This window comes from Mauremys reevesii, unplaced genomic scaffold (assembly GCF_016161935.1).
Source record: "Mauremys reevesii isolate NIE-2019 unplaced genomic scaffold, ASM1616193v1 Contig1, whole genome shotgun sequence".
Classification (NCBI taxonomy): domain Eukaryota; kingdom Metazoa; phylum Chordata; order Testudines; family Geoemydidae; genus Mauremys; species Mauremys reevesii.
Window position 1 is genome coordinate 2,817,656 of NW_024100715.1, and position 21,207 is coordinate 2,838,862.

Here is a 21,207-nt window from a genome sequence, read left to right on the forward strand (position 1 = left end):
GTCAGGTCTTTCTGTACTTCCACAATGTTAAGCGATGTTAAATGACTGGGGATGTGTCACTTGTAATACCAATAAATAATCATATACTAACATATACCAAAGACTTTACAATCTAAGTGTAAGACAACAGTCAGGGAGAGAACCAGAGAACAATGAGAGGAGATTTTTGCAGGACTTTCATTCTAACTGTCTAAGCCAGTGGTTTCCTGTGCTCTGCGGACCCTGGGGATCCGCAGACCATGTCTAAGATTTACAAAGGGGTCCGCAGGGCCAGTGCAACCATTTAGGTGACCTAGGCAGTTGCCTAGGGTGCTAGGATTTGGGGGGTGGCATTTTCTTCGGCAGCAACCATGGTGGCCAGATCTTCAGCCGCCCTGGTCACGGCCAGCATTTAGGCGGAGGGAGCTGGGGCAGGGGAGCATGGGGAGGGCGGCCTGCAGCAAGTAATGGCGGTGGGGGCGGCACGCAGGGGAACTCCCCGCCCCAGCTCACACCTGCCCCACCTCCTCCCCGAGCAGGCCATGGCTGCTTCACTTCTCCTGCCTCCCAGGCTTGTGGTGCCTAAGTTGATTGGTACCGCAAGCCTGGGAGGTGGGAGAAGTGAAGCAGCCACGGTGTGCTTGGGGAGGAGGCGGGAGTGAGCTGGGGCTGGGGGGTGCCTCAGGGTGGAGAGCTGTCATGGGGGGGCGCCTAAGGGCGGAGGGGGGGAGCTGCCGCGGAGGGGGGCTTAGGGCAGAAGGAGGAGCTGCCATGGGGGAGGCGCCTCAGGGTGGGGGCTCAGGGACGGGGGAGGGCGCAAGGTGGAAGTTTCGCCTAGGGTGCAAAACATCCTTGCACTGGCCCTGGGGATCCGCACCTCCATTGGAAATGCTGTAGGGCTCTGCAAATGAAGAAAGGTTGCAAACCAATGGTTTAAGCCAGGGGCTCTCAAACTGGGGGTCGGGACCCCTCAAGGGGTTGCAAGGTTATTACATGGGGGGTTGTGAGCTGTCAGCCTCCATCCCAAACCCCACCGCCAGCATTTATAATGGTGCTAAATATATAAACAGGTGTTTTTAATTCATAAGTGGGGGGGTCACACGCAGAGACTTGCTGTGGGGAAGGGGTCACCGGTACAAGAGTTTGAGACCCACTGGTCTAAGCCATGGGGCTTGGGGCATTTGCATCTTTCACAGTGACCAGGGGACCCTCTCGTTCTGCTTCTCTTCTCTGGGTGACCCCTGGACTGTCCCGCGATAGACGCACAGTGTGACCCAGGGACCCCTTAGTGCCACCTATTTTGACAAAAGTTTGGATGGAAACTTACCTGCCCGCCTGGCTCCTCAGCAGCCCCCCTGGTGGCCTTCTCAGGAGCCTGAGTTGTCAGACTCCCAGGTCCTCAGGATCCTAACAGGTGGGGAGCTGGGTCTCCCAGTGCTTCCTGCCTGTTGGGAAGTTTGCCCCCAGTGGGATGCCAGGGAGCTGGAGAGGTGGGACTGGATGTTTTTGCAAAATTCTTCCAAAATAATTTTTTTTTAACAATCCCTTCTGTGGAAAGTATCGCAGAGCTGACCATTAATTCCTATTTGGAACACACCCACTCACTGTGTCTCTGCTGGAAATGTGGAATTTTCCATGGGAGGGAAATCATAGTTCTAAGTCTACAACAGTAACTGTTTGTTCAAATGAAAAGTTGTATTTGGGGATTACAGAGATGTGACCGTGTGTGTGGAGATCCCTTTCAGTCCTGCAGCAAACCGCACTGGTGAACGGAATTCAAAGCATCAATCTATGGAATATTGCCCCCCGCCCCCATCTTTCCATCCACCAAAACAAACCCTAGAAAAATTAATTGTGTTTTGCCCTGATTTTCACCTGTTTTTTCTTGTGGTAACACTGATAAATTCCCCCGGGAAAATGAAACCTCCCTAGGCAATTTATTCCAGTGCTTAGCAGCTTCCCAGCAGGGCTAGCGGAGACCAGCAAGATCCTACAGAGCTAATCACCAGCTCTGTCCATCCAGCTCCCCCCCTTCTCCTCCTCTGCTGCCCCCTTCTGCCATTACCGCTCCGATCGGCATCCTGAACAGCCAATGGGAGAAGGAGTGGGCGGGCTCAGGAGATAAAAGGCAGGAGGGGGTGAAATGTTGCAGTGTTTTCAGTCACTGCACGTAGCAGGTGCGATGCATTTAACTCGCTGCAGCTGCTCGGGATCAGGGTAAGCGGCGCCTTGTGGCCGGGGGGGGGGGTTAGTGGATTTCTCAAAGGGATGTGGTTGCTGGAGGCAGAAGAGGGAAAACCCCCTTCAAGCCCCCAGGGGTGCGGGGGAAACACCCGGGAAGGGACTGGGGGTTGGACCCTGGGGGAGCGGATCGAGGGGGGAGAAGAGGCGCGTTCAGGGCGGTGAATTGGCCCAGCCAAGCAGGGGGCAGCGCTCGGCTCGGGGGCGTTTCTCTGGGTCAGGCTGACTCTGGGGAGCTGCAGCTGATCGGCTGCAGGAGGGCGGGGTTGGGCCGGGGAGCAAAGAGCCGGGTGCTGGCGGCACCTTCCAGCGTCACCCCCCAGCTCAGCTCTGGCCTGTCCCCGGGGAGCTTGGCAGGTTGGCACCTTGGGTGACTGATCGCCCAGAGGTAAAGAAACAAGTGTGGGGGGGGGCAGAGGGGGTACAGAGCCCTGAGGGGGAGGGGACATTGTGGGGTGCTGGTATGTGGGGCGGAGGATGCACAGAGGCCCTGGCATGGGGGCAGAATGGGGGATCCTTGTATGTGGGGAGGGAGGATTTTGGGGGCACACAGAGCCCCTGGCATAGTGGGGGGAGTTGCTTGGAGTCAGGGACGGCTCTAGACCCCAGCACACCAAGCAGGCGCTTGGGGCGGCCGTTTCCCGGGGGGGCGGCATTTGGCTCCGGTTGAGCTCCCGCCGGCATGCCTGCGGCAGGTCCACCGGAGCCCGGAACGAGCGGACCTGCCGCAGGCATGACTGCGGCGGGTCCCGTCTTCCCGCGGCTCCGGTTGAGCTCCCGCAGGCATGCCGGCAGGAGCTCAACCGAAGCCGCGGGAAGAGGGGACCCGCCGCGGGACCGGGGAAGGGCGGCGCAGCGCTCCGCGCTGCTTGGGGCAGCGTGATTTGTAGAGCCGCCCCTGCTTGGAGTCCCTACAATAAAGGAGGATGGGAGCTTTGATGTGGGTGAGGTGGGATAGGTGGATGCAGGTAGCCCAGGGTGAGTACAGGGAGCTTGGCCTGCACAGGCTGGGAAGTGTGGGACCCCAGTGGGATGCAGGGGAATGTGTGTCAGCGAGGAGGGAGGGGCAGTCACAAGGACGCAGGGTGATTTCCATTAGCCTGGGGCCTGCTTGTCTCCATCCAGCTGCCTGGATGTTCCTGCGCTGGGCCACACCCTCAATCCCAGGGGAAAGGGAGGGGGGTTCCCGAGTGAAGGCAGGGCCGGGGCATCTGTGGGCGGATGGGAGCCGGGCGGCCGCACAGAACAGATGGGCGATTGTGGGTTTGCTGGATCACCTCCCTTCCTATGGGGCCTCATGCAGGGAGAGCCGCAGCCATAACCAGCCCACCCAGCTAGCAGCCTCCCCCTGCTCTGCTCAGATGGGCTGGGGGAGGGTGGGGGGCTCTCAGCATGGCGGGAAGGAGGCTCCCTTGTTTTGGGAACAGCAGCGCTGGGGTGGGTGGATCTGGGAGGGAGGCCCCTGGATTTGAGGGGTGGGGCAGGAGGGGAGATCCAGGCTTGCTGGGGGAAGGACGGAGGCGGCTCATTCCATGGGGAAGGCAGACAGCAGAAGGGGTCTGGTTTGCATCAGGCAGGGTGGATCCGGGCTAAGGGAGCGGGGTGGGATGGGGCTGGGTTGGGGAGTAGGGTGGGAAGAGGAGTCCAATGGCTGTTTGCAAAGTGAGGGCCCAAGTCAGGGTGCAAAGGGGCTGGAGGGGAGGGGTCAAGGCCCCCCTGTTTGGGAATCCCCCAGAAATCCCTCTTGCCTGTGCAGGAGCCTTTCCAGGGCTGGATGGGAACAAGCTGCCCATCCTGCACTGTGTGTTGCAGGCTGTTCCTCTGCACCCAACACACAGAGGCTCTGGGTTGTTTGAGCCCAGCTCAGCTCACACTGGAGCAGTTCATGCTGGTAGCGCTGGAGATCTGGGCTCAGTCCCTGCGGCGTCAGCCAGGCCAGCAGCTGTCACCCTGCAGCAGGGCACCAGGCCGGAGGCCTGAGAATGGAGAGGCTGGGCTTGAGGAGGCCAGGGAGGGGGAGAGACGTGCAGTGAACCCCGACTGTTTATTCACCTTCTGGTCTGTTTCTAGGCCTTCTGGCCAGTGGGGAAAAAAGCTGGAAAACATGAATCCGAAAGGCCGAGAAACCAGGAGGTGAATAAACAGAACCCTCCTTGTAAGTCCCAGCAGCCAGCGCAGGCTTTTCTTTTTCACCGTTTTCAAGGTCTGCTCCGGTCTCTGTCTCATTGCCCAGTGTTCAGAGCCTGGGACGGAGCGAGACTCGAGCCTGTGGCGCCTCCTGTCGGTCGTCCTGGGAATTAGCTGTTTTGACCCGGAGCGCCCTCTGCAGGCTGGTGCCTCACTGCCATTGTCCCCTGTGTCCCTCCTGGACCCGGTGCCCCTTGTCCTCTGGCGCTGCTCCCTGGCAGTACATCCGCTCTCTGGGTCTCCCCACCCAGGGGAACCCCCACCCACTATCCCCACCTCATCTGAGTGGCTACTGCCAGTCACCGTCTAGCCCCCTTTCGCTGGGGCTGACTGCAGTGTACAAGCCACTCATCACAGGCAAGGGGGGTTTGGACCTGCTGTCTTGGCCTACCCCTGGGCTGCACCTCTGCAACCGCAGTACCTTTCCCTTAAAAACAGGTGTCCTGTGCTCATCTGGCTATCGGTGCTTGGTATCCCAGCCCAGGAATACAAACTATAGATCTGAACTGAGCGGCGCGTCTGTGAAGGAACACAGATGTCACTCCAGCGTTCGCTTCCAAACCTGCTGTTCCAGCCCTGCCTCTCTGGGGTAGCAGCCAAGTTGAAGGTGGGTGGAATTTCCTATTCCAGGTGTGGGGCGTTTAGGAGGTGTCTGCTGTTTGTCACTGCAGAGTCTGAGCCTCCCAAACTAGGAATGAAATATTCCCTCACCAAGCAAGCGTTATCACGGGCCTGTTTGGTAGGTGAGGGACAGAGAAATGAACTGACCAGCCCCAGGTCAGGCCAGGAGCTTGTGACATTGCTGGAAACTGAACCAAGACCTCCTGGTCAGCAGATCAGTGCTGTCACCATCCTTTGTTGGGACTGAGAGGTAAGATCTAGGGTGTGGCCCTAAAGGGTATGTCTACATTGCAGTGTAAGCCCAGGGTTAGTAGAACTTGAGTGAGCAGATCCTGGGTTTGTTACCCTAGGACTTGAGCATCTACACTTACTTGTAACCCCTTGAGCTTGAGTTTGAACCCTGGGCTTACAGTGCAGTGTGGACATACTAGAACCTGATTGCAAACCCCCTGTTTCTGTTAAGGTCACTGAGTGCTGGATCCAGGCTGGCAGAACCGGAGTAGGTGGGTAACAGCCTAAGCTTGGGCTAGTGGGGATTTGTTTCCTAGGGATTTTAAATGACTTGTGTTTATTACTAGGCCTGGTGGATGTTGATGATGACTTTTTAGCTAGGACTCTTCAGCTTGGAAAAGAGAAGACTAAGGGGGGATATGATAGAGGTATATAAAATCATGAGTGATGTTGAGAAAGTGGATAAGGAAAAGTTATTTACTTATTCCCATAATACAAGAACTAGGGGTCACCAAATGAAATTAATAGGCAGCAGGTTTAAAACAAATGACAGGAAGTTCTTCTTCACGCAGAGCACAGTCAACTTGTGGAACTCCTTACCTGAGGAGGTTGTGAAGGCTAGGACTATAAGAATGTTTAAAAGGGGACTGGATAAATTCATGGTGGCTAAGTCCATAAATGGCTACTAGCCAGGATGGGTAAGGAATGGTGTCCCTAGCCTCTGTTCGTCAGAGGATGGAGATGGATGGCAGGAGAGAGATCACTTGATTGTTGCCTGTTAGGTTCACTCCCTCTGGGGCACCTGGCATTGGCCACTGTCGGTAGACAGATACTGGGCTAGATGGACCTTTGGTCTGACCCGGTACGGCCTTTCTTATGTTTTATAATTTTGAAAGATAATGGTTTTTAAATGTTCACAGCTGAAATTGACACAATTATGGGTTTAAGCCTTTTAAAAATGTTTAAGTAAATGCTCAAAGTTGTGGGAAATTAATTGGGGGAGGGGGAGTCAGACAATGACAATAGATGTTGAGATTTAAACAATTAAAGCTTTATAACCTTTAAAACACAAAATTTCAACATCTCGTGTCAAAACATACAAGGGAAATACACATCAAACAAACCCTACTCAGTTCTCGAGCTGCATTTTCCTTACTTTGCCTGTCTGAAGCTCGGTAATTGTGGCTGGAAATATTTTGTCATCAGTTTGTGCACATGGGCCCCACCAAATAGCTTTTGTAAAACCCTGGAATTTCAGTTAAAACTGAAAACAAATGGCATTCTGTGTAATAAGCATTCAGCCAGAAACTCAGCCAGCCAGACTCCTACAGAAACTGCTTCCCAATTGTTCACTGTAATTGGTGGCTTCAGGAGGGGCCTGGGATTTACACCTGCCAAAGAAGAAATTGATTTCAGCTGCTTTTCTGTTGAGGACTGTGGTATTTCACCACTTCCAACCTGTTGTGTTGTCGCCCCTCCCACTTTCCTTATCCAGCTCTTTGGTTGTGAGACACGTTGTATCTACAGCCCAGCAGTTGCACAGCTCCCATCTGCTTTTTCCTGACGGTTGGCCCGCAATGCCCTGAAGCAGGGAGCCTCCAACTGCCTGTTCAATTCGGCAGATGCAGGTGTCATGGGGGTTGTTCTTAGACCCCGTTCGTTATGGGGAGGAGAATAACACCTGCCTCAGACTCTCACAACTCACCCATGTTGGCGCCGCCCCGGCAGTGCGGGATTCATCTGCTGATCTCTGGCCTGTACACTGGTGTCCCTCCTGCCCACCCACCAGACACACACGCAGCCCTATAGACTCATAGCCCTGAAGGCCAGGAGGGCCCATCACGATCATCCAGTCTGATCTCCTGCCCATCACAGGCCACAAAACCTCACCCACCCACTCCTGTAACAGACCCTGAACCTCTGGCTGAGTCACTAACGTCCTCACATCATGGCTTAAAAACTTCAAGTGACAGAGAATCCACCATTTACACAAGTTCAGTCCTGCAAGTGATCCGTGCCCCATGCTGCAGAGGAAGATGAAACCTCCCCAGGGTCTCTGCCAAGCTGAGCTGGGGGAAAATTCCTTCCTGCCCCCAAATCTGGTGACCAGTGAGACCCTGAGCATGTGGGCGAGACCCACCAGACAGACTCCTGGGAAAGAATTCTCTGTAGTAACTCGGAGCCCTCCCCAGCTCGTGTCTCATCACGGGTCATTGGAGATATTTGCTAATTGCACTCATGGCTGGGCCACATGCCGCTGTAGGCAACCTCATCGTAACCCCCGCCCCCTCAATAAAATTATAAAGCTCAGTCTTAAAACAAGGTTCAGTGTAGCAGCCGTGTTAATCTGTATCCACAAAAAGAACAGGAGTACTTGTGGCACCTTGGAGACTAACAAATTTATTTGAGCATAAGCTTTCGTGGGCTACAGCCCACTTCTAAGGATGCATGGAATGGAACATATATTGAGGAGATAGATATACACATACAGAGAGCATGAAAAGGTGGGAGTTGGTCTTACCAACTCTGAGAGACCAATTAAGTAAGGGGGGGGAAGCTTTTGAAGTGGAAGTGAGCTTTAGCTCACGAAAGCTCATGCTAAAATAAATTTGTTAGTCTTTAAGGTGCCACAAGTACTCCTGTTTTTTTTTTTTTGCGGATACAGACTAACACGGCTGCTACTCTGAAACCAGTACAGACAGTTTGATAAGAAGTGTGAGAATACTTACAAGGGGAGATAGATTCAATGTGTGTAATGGCTCAGCCATTCCCAGTCCCTATTTAAGCCTAAGGTGATTGTATCTCGTTTGCATATCAATTCCAGCTCAGCAGTTTCTCCTTGGAGTCTGTTTTTGAAGCTTTTCTGTTGCAAAATTGCCACCCGCAGGTCTGTCATTGAATGACCAGAAAGGTTAAAGTGTTCTCCTACTGGTTTTTGAGTGTTATGATTCCTGATGTCAGACTTGTCTTAAAACAAGTTATTTTGTTGTTCACGCTGCTCCCCTCAGAAGACTGTTTCAGAACTAAACTCCTCTGGTGGTTAGAAACCTTCATCTAATTTCAAACCTAAATTTATTGATGGCCAGTTTATATCCATTTTTTTTTCTTGTGCCGACATTGGCCCTTGACTTAAATAACTCCTCTCCCTCCCTGGTACTGATCTCTCTGATGTACTGATAGGATTGCTCTCTATCTCCCCTCAGCCATCATTTGGTGAGAGTAAACAAGCCAAGTTCCTTAAATCTCCTCTCGTAAGATAGGTCCTCCATGCTCACTTTATATTTTTATTACAATATTTGCACTGTAAAAAAACTAAAGAAATAGTATTTTTCAGTTCACCTACTACAAGTACTGTAGTGCAATCTCTTTATCATGGAAATTGAACTTACAAATGTAGAATTATGTTCAAAAAATAATTGCATTTAAAAATAAAACAATATAAAACTTTAGAGCCTATGAGTCCACTCAGTCCTACTTCTTGTTCAGCCAATTGCTCAGACAAACAAGTTTGATTGCAATTTGCAGGAGATAATCATAGAACTGGAAGGGACCACCAGAGGTCATCTAGTCCAGTCCCCTGCACTCCTGGCAGGACTAAGTATTATCAGACCATCCCTGAAAGGTGTTTGTCCAACCTGCTCTTAAAAATCTCCATTACTGGAGATTCCACAATCTCCCTGGGCAATTTATTCCAGTGCTTAACCACCCTGACAGTTAAGAAGTTTTTCTTAATGTCCAACCTAAAAGGCCCTTGCTGCAATTTAAGCCCATTGCTTCTTGTCCTATCCTCAGAGGTTAAGAACCACCATTTTTCTCCTTGTAACAACCTTTTACGTACTTGAAAATTGTTATGTCCCCTCTGTCTTCTCTTCTCCAAACTAAACAAACCCAATTTTTTCAATCTTCCCTCATAGATCATGTTTTCTAGACCTTTCATCATTTTTGTTGCTCTTCTCTGGACTTTCTCCAATTTGTCCACATCTTTCCTGAAATGTTGCACCCAGAAATGGACACAATACTCCAGGTGAGGGCTAATCACTGTGGAGTAGAGTGGAAGAATTACATCTTGTGTTGCTTACAACACTCCTGCGAATACATCCCAGAATGATGGTTTTTTTTTTTCTTTTTTTTCCTAGGACTGACCCTTGGGGAACACCACTAGTTACCCCTCTCCAGTCTGAGAATTTACCATTAATTCCTACCCTTTGTTCCCTGTCTTTTAACGAGTTCTCAATCCACGAAAGGACCTTCCCTCTTAACCCATGACAGCTTAATTTACATAACAGCCTTTGGTGAGGGACCTTGTCAAAGGCTTTCTGGAAATCTAAGTACATTATGTCCACTGGATCCCCCTTGTCCACATTTGTTGACCCCTTCAAAGCTAATGCAGTTTTAGGATGCATCAGGTGAGGTATTTCCAGCAAAGATAAGGAGGTGTTAGTACCGTTATATAAGGCACTGGTGAGACCTCATCTGGAATACTGTGTGCAGTTCTGGTCTTCCATGTTTAAGAAGGATGAATTCAAACTGGAACAGGTTCAGAGACGGGCTACTAGGATGATCCGAGGAATGGAAAACCTGTCTTAAGAAAGGAGACTGAAAGAGCTTGGCTTGTTTAGCCTAACCAAAAGAAGGTTGAGGGGGGATATGATTGCTCTTTATAAATATATCAGAGGGATTAATATTAGGGAGGGAGAGGAATTATTTAAGGTTAGTACCAGTGTGGACACAAGAACAAATGGATATAAACTGGACGCTAGGAAGTTTAGACTTGAAATTAGACGAAGGTTTCTAACCATTAGAGGAGTGAAGTTCTGGAACAGCCTTCCAAGGGGAGTAGTGGGGGCAAAAGACATATCTGGCTTTAAGACTAAGCTTGATAAATTTATGGAGGGGATGGTATGATGGGATAGCCTAATTTTGGCAATTGATCTTTGATTATCAGCAGGTAAGTATGCCCAGTGGTCTGTGATGGGATGTTAGATGCGTTGGGATCTGAGTTACTACAGAGAATTCTTTCCTGGGTGCTGGCTGGTGAGTCTTGCCCACATGCTCAGGGTTTAACTGATCACCATATTTGGGGTCGGGAAGGAATTTTCCTCCAGGGCAGATTGGCAAAGGCCCTGGAGGTTTTTCGCCTTCCTCTGCAGCATGGGGCACGGTCACTTGCTGGAGGATTCTCTGCAGCTTGAGGTCTTCAAACCGCAATTTGGGGACTTCAATAACTCAGACATAGGTTAGGGGTTTGTTACAGGAGTGGGTGGGTGAGATTCTGTGGCCTGCGTTGTGCAGGAGGTCAGACTAGATGATCATAATGGTCCCTTCTGACCTTAAAGTCTCTGAACTCTAATAGATTATTAAGACACGATTTCCCTTTACAGAAACCATGTTTGTTTTTGGACTGAGTGGACTTGTCAGCTCTAAAGTTTTACGTTGTTTGTTTTATGAGTGCCCTTATGTAAGAAATCTACATTTGTAAGTTACATTTTCACGATAGAGATTGCACTATAGTACTTGTATTTTTCAATTCACCTCATACTATTTCTTTTGTTTCATTTTTACAGTGCAATTATTTGTAATAAAAATAATGTAAGTACTGTACACTTTGTATTCTGCGTTGTAATAATCAATATTTTCAAATATAGAAAACATCCAAAATATTTAATAAATTTCGTTTGATATTCTATGTTTAACAGCACAATTAATCATGATAGAGTTTTTTAATCGTATTTAACTTTTTTTAGTTAATCATGTGAGTTAACTGAGATTGACAGTCATATTTCAGGCCTTTAAATCTATGAATCTGTGAAGGAGGGGTGGGGACTGTTGGGTATTTGAGGATATTAAGGCCAGGGGAAGCCATGACCGTGGGTCTCACATGGTGACGGATGCACTGAAAACACCTACATGGACACAGTGAGAGGTTGGACTGGGCATTGTCTGTTGCATTTGGCCCATGGTACGTTCTGATGGCTTTAAAGGAGAAGTGCGTAATTAAAATAACCCACCCTGAGTGACCGTCTCTGTTCCTTCCTGGTAGGTGGCAACACAGCAGTCTTGGTGCTGATTGTCCAGAAAATGGCAGAAGAGAGCGCTGAAGTGATAAGTGATACCGGTAAATAATAAATACTTTGGTCTTAATTAAAAGGGAGCCTGCAGTGTGATTGGCAGAGGGACAAAAATACAGTGGGTGGGTTGCCCCCTCTTTTTTATGAGGGATAAAGACAGGAAACAAGGAGGTTTTGTTGCTCTTTGGTTCATGCTTGTTGTTTACGTTAGCAATTTGGGTGTTTTCTACCCTGAAGGACTCTATGGCCAACAGGAGAACTGGTGGAGTGAAAGGCTGAAAATCTGGAATACTGTGTGCGCCCTGTCTTGGAAAGGATATTGTAGAACTAGAGGGGTTCCGAGAGAGGTGACGAGAAGGATCAAGGGCCTGGGAAAACTCTCCTGTGAAGAGAGCTTGAAAAGACGGAGATTGTTACCTTGGAGAGGGGACGGGTACAAGGGACAGGATAATGGATGGGATAGAGAAGGTAGATCTGTGTCTAGCACAAGACAAAGGGGACAGTCAATGGAAAGGAAAGGTGGGAACTTCAAAACTGATCAGCGGAAACAATTTTTCACACACTGGGTAATTAGATGGTGGAACTCACTGCTAGGTGACATCAGCTGATGATGTTAAGGCCAAGAACTTAGCAGAATTCCAAGAGGGATTGGAGATTGCTATGGAGAACAGCAGGGGTGGCTCTAGACATTTCACCGCCCCAAGCACAGTGATGTGCAGCTCCGGTGGACTGTGGGAGGTCCACCGGAGCCGCGGGACCAGCAGACCCTCCCGGCGACCGGCAGAGCACCCCCCGCGGCATGCCGCCCCAAGCACGCACTTGGTGTGGCCTGGAGCCGCCCCTGGAGAACAGGAAGAGACGGAGTTGTTATAATGCTAACAAAAATGTTGTCAGATATTATCCTCTTACCAGCCACTAGAGGGGGACATGGCACACAATTTGTCAAATGCGTTGCCATGCTCTCTAATCCGCTTGGAGCCCCTCAACCAGGCTAAGGGCGGGCTGTGTGGGGTGGGGATAGCAAGATCTGGGGACTGCCAGTGACTTTGGGATACGCAGGGGGAGGGGAAGCAGTGATGGACGCATTCAAAAGGCCTGGGCTTTGTACACAGCACTGGGCCCTGCATGGAGGGGACTGTATGATCTGACCTTAAACAACAGTTTCTTTTGATTTCTGGTAGGTGAAGGGGAGACTGTCTCAACACGGCCGGGTCAGAGACCAGTGGAAGAAAGGAGAACAGATGGCAGTGGTGAGCTGGAGCAGGTTCTCAAGAACCGGTTGCTAAAATTAGACCTCCGTGGAGAACGGGTTGTTAAAGGGCCAGGGGGTGGGCAAAGAACTCTGGTCCGTGGGCCGGACCATCCTGTTGCTCCCAGGATTCCCAGCTGGGGAGGCTGAGGCTCCCCGGGCCCCTCCCCTGCTTCCCCCCAGCTGCAGCGTGTCCAGCCGCCAGCACCAGCTGGGCAGCTCAGCTGAGCTCTGGAGTCGTCCTGCTGCCGCTTTTTGAATGGCCCAGCAAGGTGTGGGGGGGCTGCTGCAAGCTCCAGGGCTGGCCAGAGGGGAGGGGAGGGGGCAAGGGGGGCAATTGGCCCAGGCCATGCAGGGGCCTCCGGCCCCACGACGATCTCTCCCTGGCCGCTCCCCCCACTTAAATCAGAACATTTTATAGGGAACCGGTTAAGATTTTGGCAGCTCATCACTGGATGTGGGTAAATACCTATATTATTTATTAGGTACAATAGGGTAACATTGAGAGACAGCAGCTGAACCCCATTGCGTGCTGCACAGACCCACAGTGAGAGTCCCTGCCCCAGCTGAGATCAGGGCCCCGTCGTGCCGGGCGCTGCACAGACACACAGGGAGAGACAGTCCCTTTAAGGTGCTGTTCCTTTAGCTCGAGTGGTAGTGGCTTGTGCCTTTAAATCCAGAAATCAGGAGTTCAATTTCTGCTGCTGATGATTTATCCCCTTTCTAAAGGCAAGTCCTGAGATATCCTGGTAGCCCCCAAATTAGCCCCAGTAACTCTGGGCAACCATGAAAATCTCTCTCCCAGTCAACCAGCTCATGGCGGCAAGGTCCCTGATCTGGCAATCTGGAAAGTAAGAAGGTCCTTCAAAGCCGGTGACCAGAGCTCAATGACATTTTTGAACCTGTTTGGTTTTTTAACTGAAAAACAAATAATCTTTCACCCAGAATTGTCAGAGTTGTTCGGCTTTTTCATTTTAGTTGAAAAAAAGGTGTTTCTTGCTTTTGCCTTTTTCATTGCTCTTTTGGTGACATTTTCATTGAAAATACATTTTTAAGTTGTTTTGGAAAGTTGTAAACGTAAGAGCTGCCACACCGGGTCAGAGCAGGGTCAGTCTAGCCCAGTCTCCCGTCAGTGGCCACTAGCAGAGCTTCGGGGGGCACAGGGCAGGGGAATTACTGAGCGAGCCACCCCTGCCTTGGCTCCTGGCAGTCAGAGGAGCAGGGGTTGCGTCCCTGACCACCTTGGCTAATGGGCATTGATGGACCTGTCCAAGAACATAGCTGATTCTTTTTTTGGAGCCTAGGTATTTTTGGCCGCCATCACATCCCATGGCAGGTGGACTATGCGCTGTGTGAAAAAAGTATTTCCTCTTGTTTGTATTAACCCTGCTTCCTGCTAATTTCATCAGGTGACCCCTGGTGTTTGTGTTGTGGGACGGGTAAATAACACTTCTCTGTTCACTTGTTCCACACTGTGATCCATGTCGGTTGGCCCACTGTGCCGCTAGGTGGTGGTGGGGGAGCTACTGCCTCACTGGCCGTCCGGGGTCACACCTCTGTCACTGGGGAATTAGCAGAGGGAGGGGCGCCGGCAGAGGGGCGGGCCGCACGCCCCCCTCGGGCAGAAGGGGTAGGGGGGTGCCGGCAGAGGGCGGGCGGGCTGTGCACCCCTTGGGCGGGGGGGGCAGGTTGGTGAGGGTCTGTAGCGTGCTATCCGGATTTTGCTACCCGAGGCGTGTTGGCCGGGGTAGGGGAACGTAGACCCACCCAACTCCACTGCGTTCCAGCCCAGGGTGCTGACAGTGGCGGGCGAGGGTCCTGCCACCGGGTCAGTGGGGTCCTTCTGCAACACACTGACCAAATACACTCACCACACTGTGCACTTCTGTCCCTGGACCCCTTCCTACCCGGTCCCTTGAGCGGGTCCCTCCGGTCCTTCCAGCTCGTCCGGGTACTCAGTTGCTGGCAGCTCCAGCTCCTCCTCCACCTCCGGTTCTTCTAGCTCCTCTGGGTACTCGGCAGCGGGCAGCCCCTGTCCTTCCTCCAGGTCAGGTTTCTCCTGGTCCAGGGCCTCCCCTGGCCCAGCAGCAGGGTCTGAAGGGAGCAGCCCACGGTCTGCATCTGCCTCCCTCCCTGGTGCTGCTCTGACTGGGCTAAGGGCCCTGCCCTTTATACTTCCTGTTCCGCCCCTCCCCTTCCAGGGGGTGGAGTAAGCTTGGCCTGGCCCCGCCCCCTCCGGCTAAGAGAGCGGCTCTTTACCCTCAGGCTTGCAGGGAAGCCACCCTGGCTCCCTACACACACCGTTCATGGTTTTACAGACCTCTGTCCTATCCCCCCTTAGTCGTCTCTTCTCTAAGCAGAACGGCCCTAATCTTTGTCATCTCTCCTGGTGTGGAGGCTGTTCCATGCCCTTGATCATCATCATCAACTAGATTTATCCACTCGTGGAAGCACTTAGCAAAACATGACCATTTTCTCGCTCTGGCAGCATTTGCTATTGAAATGCCTTTGTCTCCTTTCATCCTTTTTTATTTTGCAGATTTCAGCCTAAAATGCATTAAAGATAAATGGATCCCAATTACCGTTACTGTCGTCATCACAGCTTTGATCATCACCGTAATTGCACTGGCAGGTGAGTGAAGGGTCATTACTAACCCGGCTGATTCTCATTCCCTTGTCACTGGTTCTTCATTGACTGTTTGTCTTAGCCCCAAGGTCACGGTGCCCACTTGCGTTTCCCACGGCCTCTTCTCACCCCGTCTTTGCTCTGGTCTGACTCCTCCATTGAAGCACATTCCCCTTTTCAGAGGGGAAATCTCTCTCCAGACCCTTTTCCCCCAAAGAGGAAGGGACCAACCCTGTTCCCTGCCCCCTCGGAAGCAGCCCCACTAGATCCCAGGCCTGGGTAGCGGTGTAGGGATGCAGTGGGTGAGTCTCCCTGCCTCCCACTCCCTGTGTCATCCAACGCCCAGTCTCACCTTAAATTGTCGTAGATTTGGGTGCCACCATGTGGCCATGGCTCACAGCACAGCTCTAAAATTGTTTCCAGTCCATTTATCATTGTTCTTCCTCCTCCATCTGCCGTACTGTGTAAATGCAACTGGGAGTCTCAGGCAGAGGATTCAGTTCCCTGATCCCAGCCAGTCTCCCGCATCCCTTTTTGTTAGGCTCCTTTGCCCTCAGTTTTAGTGGCTGCTTCGCTCTCCTGAGTGGAAGGCCTTGGCGAGTGTGTGTGACAGGCCGGCCTATGGCCCAGCCACAGAGAACGTGAGTTGTTCTAGCCCCACCTAGGGGCTCTCGGCTCCGATATTACAGGTCTCGCTCTTTGCTCTGGAGGGCCCCAGTTCTAGCCCCAGTGTGGCAACCGTCACATGTGTGTACTGGGGATGATACGTCAAGGGGGAGTCCATGAAATGCACCCACCCCTCCCATTTTTCACCCCTTGCCCCACGGAGGCGCATTTGAATGGGCTGCCCGTCCCTGGCAGAATGGGCCACCACAGACGACGGTGCCGGAAGTTAAGATGGCGGACGGGCCCATTTGGATGCGCGGGTACCGTGGGTCATGACGCCATCTTAGCGCCACCCCGTCCTCCCCAGCCAACCCATGCAAATAGCGGCCGTACAACCAGGAGGGGGAGCTCTCTCCGGTGAAGCAGGGACTCTGACAAAGGTTTGGGGGTCATGGGGCATAATCCGCTGAACACGAGCTCCCAGTGGGATGCGGTGGCCAAAGGCTCTAATGCGACGCTGGGATGTATAACCAGGGGGATCTCGAATAGGAGTAGAGAGGTTATTTTACCTCTGGATTTGGCTGTGGTGTGACTGCTGCTGGAATCCCATGTCCAGTTCTAGTGCCCACAATTCAAGAAGGATCCAATGGCTGGAAGTTGAAGCGGGACAGACTCAGACTGGGAATAGGGCAGCAGCTGTTAACAGTGAGCGTTAGTCACCCTCGGAATGATTTACCAAGGGGCGCGGTGGAGTCTCCATCACTGACAGTTTTTTAAATCACGATGGGATGATGATGTAAAAGCTCCGCTCGAGGGATTATTTTGGGGCAGTTCTAAGACCTGTGTGATGCAGGAGGTCAGACAAGATGATCACAGTGGTCCCTTCTGGCCTTGGGATCTCTGCAAAATGACAACCCAGGCCTGAGCCGTGTGGGTCTTAGTGCCCTCTCTGACCGGGATTCCCATGCAGAGACAGACACCCGGGATAGGTCCATCTCTCACCACTGTGCTACTTATTTTCAGCCAAGAAGCCTTCCCCCTGCCCAGCCCACGTCACTGCTGCGTGCCCAGACGGCTGGGTGGGATACCAAGGGAAATGCTTCTACTTCTCAGAGACTGAAGAGAACTGGAACAACAGCCAGAGCCACTGCTCTTCCCTCAGCGCCTCCCTGGCTTCCATTGATTCCCTGCCGGAGCTGGTAAGGAAGAGACATGAACCTTCATAACCACAGCTAGGGACATGCCAGAGCCTGGCGCCCCCCGGAGGCCTAATGTAGCTCCTAGATTCAAGGAACTGAATCCCCTGCGGAGCTGGTTGTAAAATGAAAATGCAGGGGCAGGATTTGACATTTATTAGAAAAAAATTGACTCCCCCCCCCCCCCAAATTTTTTAACTTTAAATGTCATTTCCATTTGGTTTTCTTTTTAAATCTCATTTTTCAAAATTTGGGGTTCCCTCCCCCCACAATTTTTTTCCACATCATTTTATACTGGAAAAACAGAGGAGGAAAAAAAAGCATGGGGGAAAAGGTGTGGAAATCCACCTTAAAAACAAAACAAAAACTCTCCCAAACTTTTCCCAGCAGGAAAACAGTGCAAAGGTTACTCTGAAAAAGAAAGGAATATTTTCATCTCAACAGTATATGCCTTGTTTTTATCTATCTATATAATTTAACCAGCAATAAAGACAAGTGCAAAGTACTTCACCTAGGAAGGAAAAATCAAATGCATGAAGGCAAAATTGGGAATAACTGGCTAGGCAATAGTGCTGCTGAAAAGGGTCTGGGGGTTACAGTGAACCACAGATTAAATATGAGTCGACAATGTGATGCAGCTGAGAAAAAGGCTAATCTCATCCTGGGGTGTATGAACAGGAGTGTGGTACATAAGACATGGGAGGTGATTGTCTAGGTTTATTTTGTCCTGCCTGAGCACGGGGGATGATCTCTTGAGGTCCTTTCCAGCCCTATGTTCTATGATTCCCCAAAGTTGGGAAACTGTAAGAAAATGGGAGGAAACCCCCCAGTTATGAAATGGGGCGGAGGGGGAAGTATTTGGGTTTTTTTAAAACAAATTTTCCTGTGGAAAAAATCATTTTGGATGAACCCCTTTGTTCTGTGTAGTTTGACTGGCAGCTCTTTGGGTGAGGGACCAGTTTTCTGTGTGTGCAGCACCTAGTGCCTGGCGGCCTTGATCCCCGTGAAGGCGGCTGTAATTCAGCTAAGGATATAATGTGTGTGTTCTTATCCACAGAATTTCACACTGCGCTATAGTGGGATCCCTTACCACTGGATTGGCCTCTGGAGGGAACAAGGCGAGGGCCAGCCCTGGAAGTGGACCAACGGTACCATATTCAACAACCTGTGCGTCCCTTTTCCTCATTTGCTTTCTCAGTAGTAGGGCACAGAGAAATGCAACAAAAATCCTGGGCTGGGTGGAGAACCAGGATTGGAAGTGAGAGCTCAAGATCTTAAAAGCCTGATTCTTTACTGCCTGAGCTACAGGGCTAGTTCTGGGGAGGTTGCACCTTTAGGAGACCTGTAGACCTCTTCCATAGCGTAGGCACCAGAGGAGGACTGAGAGGCCCACTCGGTTAACGGTGGATGACACAAGTGGGACTGGTTGGAAAAATTCCAACTAAAAGTTTTCCCTTATGGAAAATCTGATTGTGTCGAAAGAAAAATTTCCTGGAGGGAAAGGTCACTGGATGAGATTTTTCCATTGTGGAAATTGACTCAAATGTTTATTTTCAGTCAACCCAGAATAAAACATTTTCATTTTGGTTTGCCTGTGGGGCCGCTGCAGCACATCATGGGAATTGTAGTTCTGGGTCCTTCTGATCTCATTTGTCCCTGGTCTTTGACAAGACAACTCCCATGATGCACTGCAGTGTCTCACTCTTGTGTGTTCTCTGGTATTTTGGTGGTAGGAAGACACTGCAGTGCATCATGGGAGATGTAGTCCAGCTGTGAATCAGGACCTATAGGAGAGAACAGGGGTCGGCAACCTTTCAGATGTGGTGTGCCGAGTCTTCATTTATTCACTTGAATTTAAGGTTTCGCGTGCCAGTAATATATTTTAACGTTTTTAGATGATCTTTCTATAAGTCTATAATATATAACTAAACTATTGTATGTAAAGTAAATAAGGTTTTTAAAATGTTTAAGAAACTTCATTTAAAATTAAATAAAAATGCAGAGCCCCCCACAGACCGGTGACCAGGACCTGGGCAGTGTGAGTGCCGCTGAAAATCAGCCAAGGCGGCACGCGTGCCATAGGTTGCCTACCCTGAGAGAGAACATGGGTGGAAGAACCAAGAACTACAATTCCCATGATGCCTGGCATCAGCCTCACAGCATTTTGGGTCAACCTAAAGCATTTTTTTTGTGGGAGAGGGGAAGAGAATTTCTGTTCTGTGGGAAATTTAAATATTTTGATTTTTTTTTTGTCCCCAAACATGAATTTCCCTCAGGATGGAAATTCCATTTGCCACCCACCTCTGTGTAAACGGTTCCCCCCTGAGGCATTCACGAGCACATCCCATCGTTCGTGCAAAGTGACACCCCACCGAGGGGAATCACTATGGCTACGGGATGCAGCAGAAGATGCGGCAGCTCAGTGGGGGAGCAGCTCGGTAGCTTTGTTAGGGCCTTGCTGGGCTCTGGCTGCCTGGGGCCGAAGGGGAGGCAGAGGAATGGATGGGAAGTGTGGGGGAGGGCTTGGGAGACCCAGGGGAAGAACATAATGGGTGAGGGGGCAGGTGGGACAGCAAAAGGATTGTGGGAAGAGGGGAAGTTGCTGGAAGAGGCGAGTCTGGAGGGAAAGCGGGAGGACAGGTCCATCAATGGCTATTAACCATGATGGTCAGGGAAGCAACCCCATGCTCTGAGTGTCCCTAGCTCTGATTGCCAGAAGCTGGGAGTGGCCAACAGGATCACTTGATAATTGTCCTGTTCTGTTCATTCCCTCTGAAGCACCTGGCATTGGCCACTGTCAGCAGACAGGATACTGGGCTAGATGGACCATTGGTCTAACGCAGCACGGCCGTTCTTATGAGGTTTGCTTACTCTGAGGTATTGCCTGATTTCCAGTCTGGCTGCACTAAGGTGTCCAGTTCTGGTCATCTGTATTCAAGAAAGATGCACTCAGACTGGAATAGGTGCAGACAAGCGCAGCTAGGATGCTCGCAGGAATGGAGAATCTCTCTTATCAGAGGAGAACATAAGAACTGCCAGACTGGGTCAGACCAAAGGTCCATCCAGCCCAGTATCCTGTCTTCCGACAGTGGCCAATGCCAGGTTTCTGCCCATCAGAGGAGGGAGTTTCTGAAGCAGCCGCCCTGCAGGAGCCGTGGGGCGAACCACCTAAGTAGATAGAATACGGAGCCTGAGAAGTCTGTGAACAGGACGATATGTCGGGGTTGCCTGCCATAGCAGGGGGCTGGACGCAGTGACCCAGGAGCTCCCTTCCAGGCCTATGTCCCCTCACACACTGGAAAGACCTGCAAGAAACTTCACAACCTCCGTTTCCTGTTCTCTGTGAGCCTGATTTTCAGGCACTCCGTGTCCACTGTGACATTTACAGCTAGAAGTGACTAGCTCAGGGTTGATTAGTAGCAAAGCCTGGTTGAGAATCCAGTTCCCCTGCATCGTACACCACTGGACCACATCGCTTCTCCGTACGTGAGCAGGAACGGGAGCCGGCTGCATCGGATAACCCCACACTGCTTCTCATTGCAGGTTTCAGGTCAGAGGGGAAGGGCAGTGCGCCTACCTGAATGAATATGGGGTCAGCAGCTCCAGGTGCTACTCAGAGAGACATTTCATCTGCAACCGGCCGGACGATTGCTCTAGAAGAAAGCCAAGCTGTACAGGAGGGGACACAATGTCTAAGATCACTTAACGCAGCAGTCCCCAACCTTTCTGGCACCAGGGACCGGTTTCGTAGAAAAAAAAATTTCCGCGGACCTGTGGGATGGTTTTGGGACGATTCAAGCGCATTATATTTATTTTTGTATTTTTATTTTTATTATTATTGTAATATATAATGAAATAATTATACAACTGACCATAATGCAGAATTAGTGGGAGCCCTGAGCTTGTTTTCCTGCAACTAGACGGTCCCATCTGAGGGTGATGGGAGACAGTGACACCCGAGTCCAGTCTACTCCGTAATCTCGTTTTGGTTGCTGTCGCTGCAGAAAACCCTGCTTCACAAAGGGTACGTCCATACTACCCGCCCGGGTCGGCGGGTAGCGATCGACTTCTCGGAGTTCGATATAGCGCGTCTAAATGAGACGTGATATATCGAACTCCAAACGCGCTCCCATCGACTCCGGAACTCCACCACCGCAAACAGCGATGGCGGAGTCGACGGGGGAGCCGCGGACTTCGATCCCG

The 21,207-nt window shown here is 51.0% G+C and overlaps 1 protein-coding gene across 5 annotated transcripts; it reads left to right on the forward strand.

The window, feature by feature from the left end:
- Positions 1-1,877: 1,877 nt before the first annotated feature.
- On the forward strand, positions 1,878-20,801 carry LOC120392420 (C-type lectin domain family 2 member D-like). Of its 5 annotated transcripts, none has more exons than XM_039517165.1 (7): positions 1,878-2,196; positions 4,846-5,014; positions 11,300-11,374; positions 15,116-15,208; positions 16,832-17,007; positions 18,062-18,171; positions 20,548-20,801. In XM_039517165.1, exons 3-7 carry the CDS (start codon positions 11,338-11,340, stop codon positions 20,708-20,710), a joined length of 579 nt encoding a protein of 192 aa, XP_039373099.1. In that variant the 5' UTR covers positions 1,878-2,196; positions 4,846-5,014; positions 11,300-11,337; the 3' UTR covers positions 20,711-20,801. The 5 variants fall into 5 exon arrangements, with proteins under 5 accessions (XP_039373099.1, XP_039373103.1, XP_039373100.1 ...); XM_039517166.1 differs by lacking the exon at positions 1,878-2,196 and adding an exon at positions 2,485-2,608; XM_039517168.1 differs by lacking the exon at positions 1,878-2,196 and adding an exon at positions 2,537-2,608 and having other exon boundaries at positions 4,887-5,014.
- The last annotated feature ends 406 nt before the right edge of the window (positions 20,802-21,207 follow it).

Excerpts from the sequence above, each read along its gene's own strand:
- LOC120392420 (XM_039517165.1), top strand. The coding sequence starts at position 11,338 with ATGGCAGAAGAGAGCGCTGAAGTGATAAGTGATACCG. Across the intron at positions 11,375-15,115 it reads TGAAGTGATAAGTGATACCG|ATTTCAGCCTAAAATGCATT; the intron begins GTAAATAATAAA and ends TTTATTTTGCAG. Across the intron at positions 17,008-18,061 it reads TTGATTCCCTGCCGGAGCTG|AATTTCACACTGCGCTATAG; the intron begins GTAAGGAAGAGA and ends TCTTATCCACAG.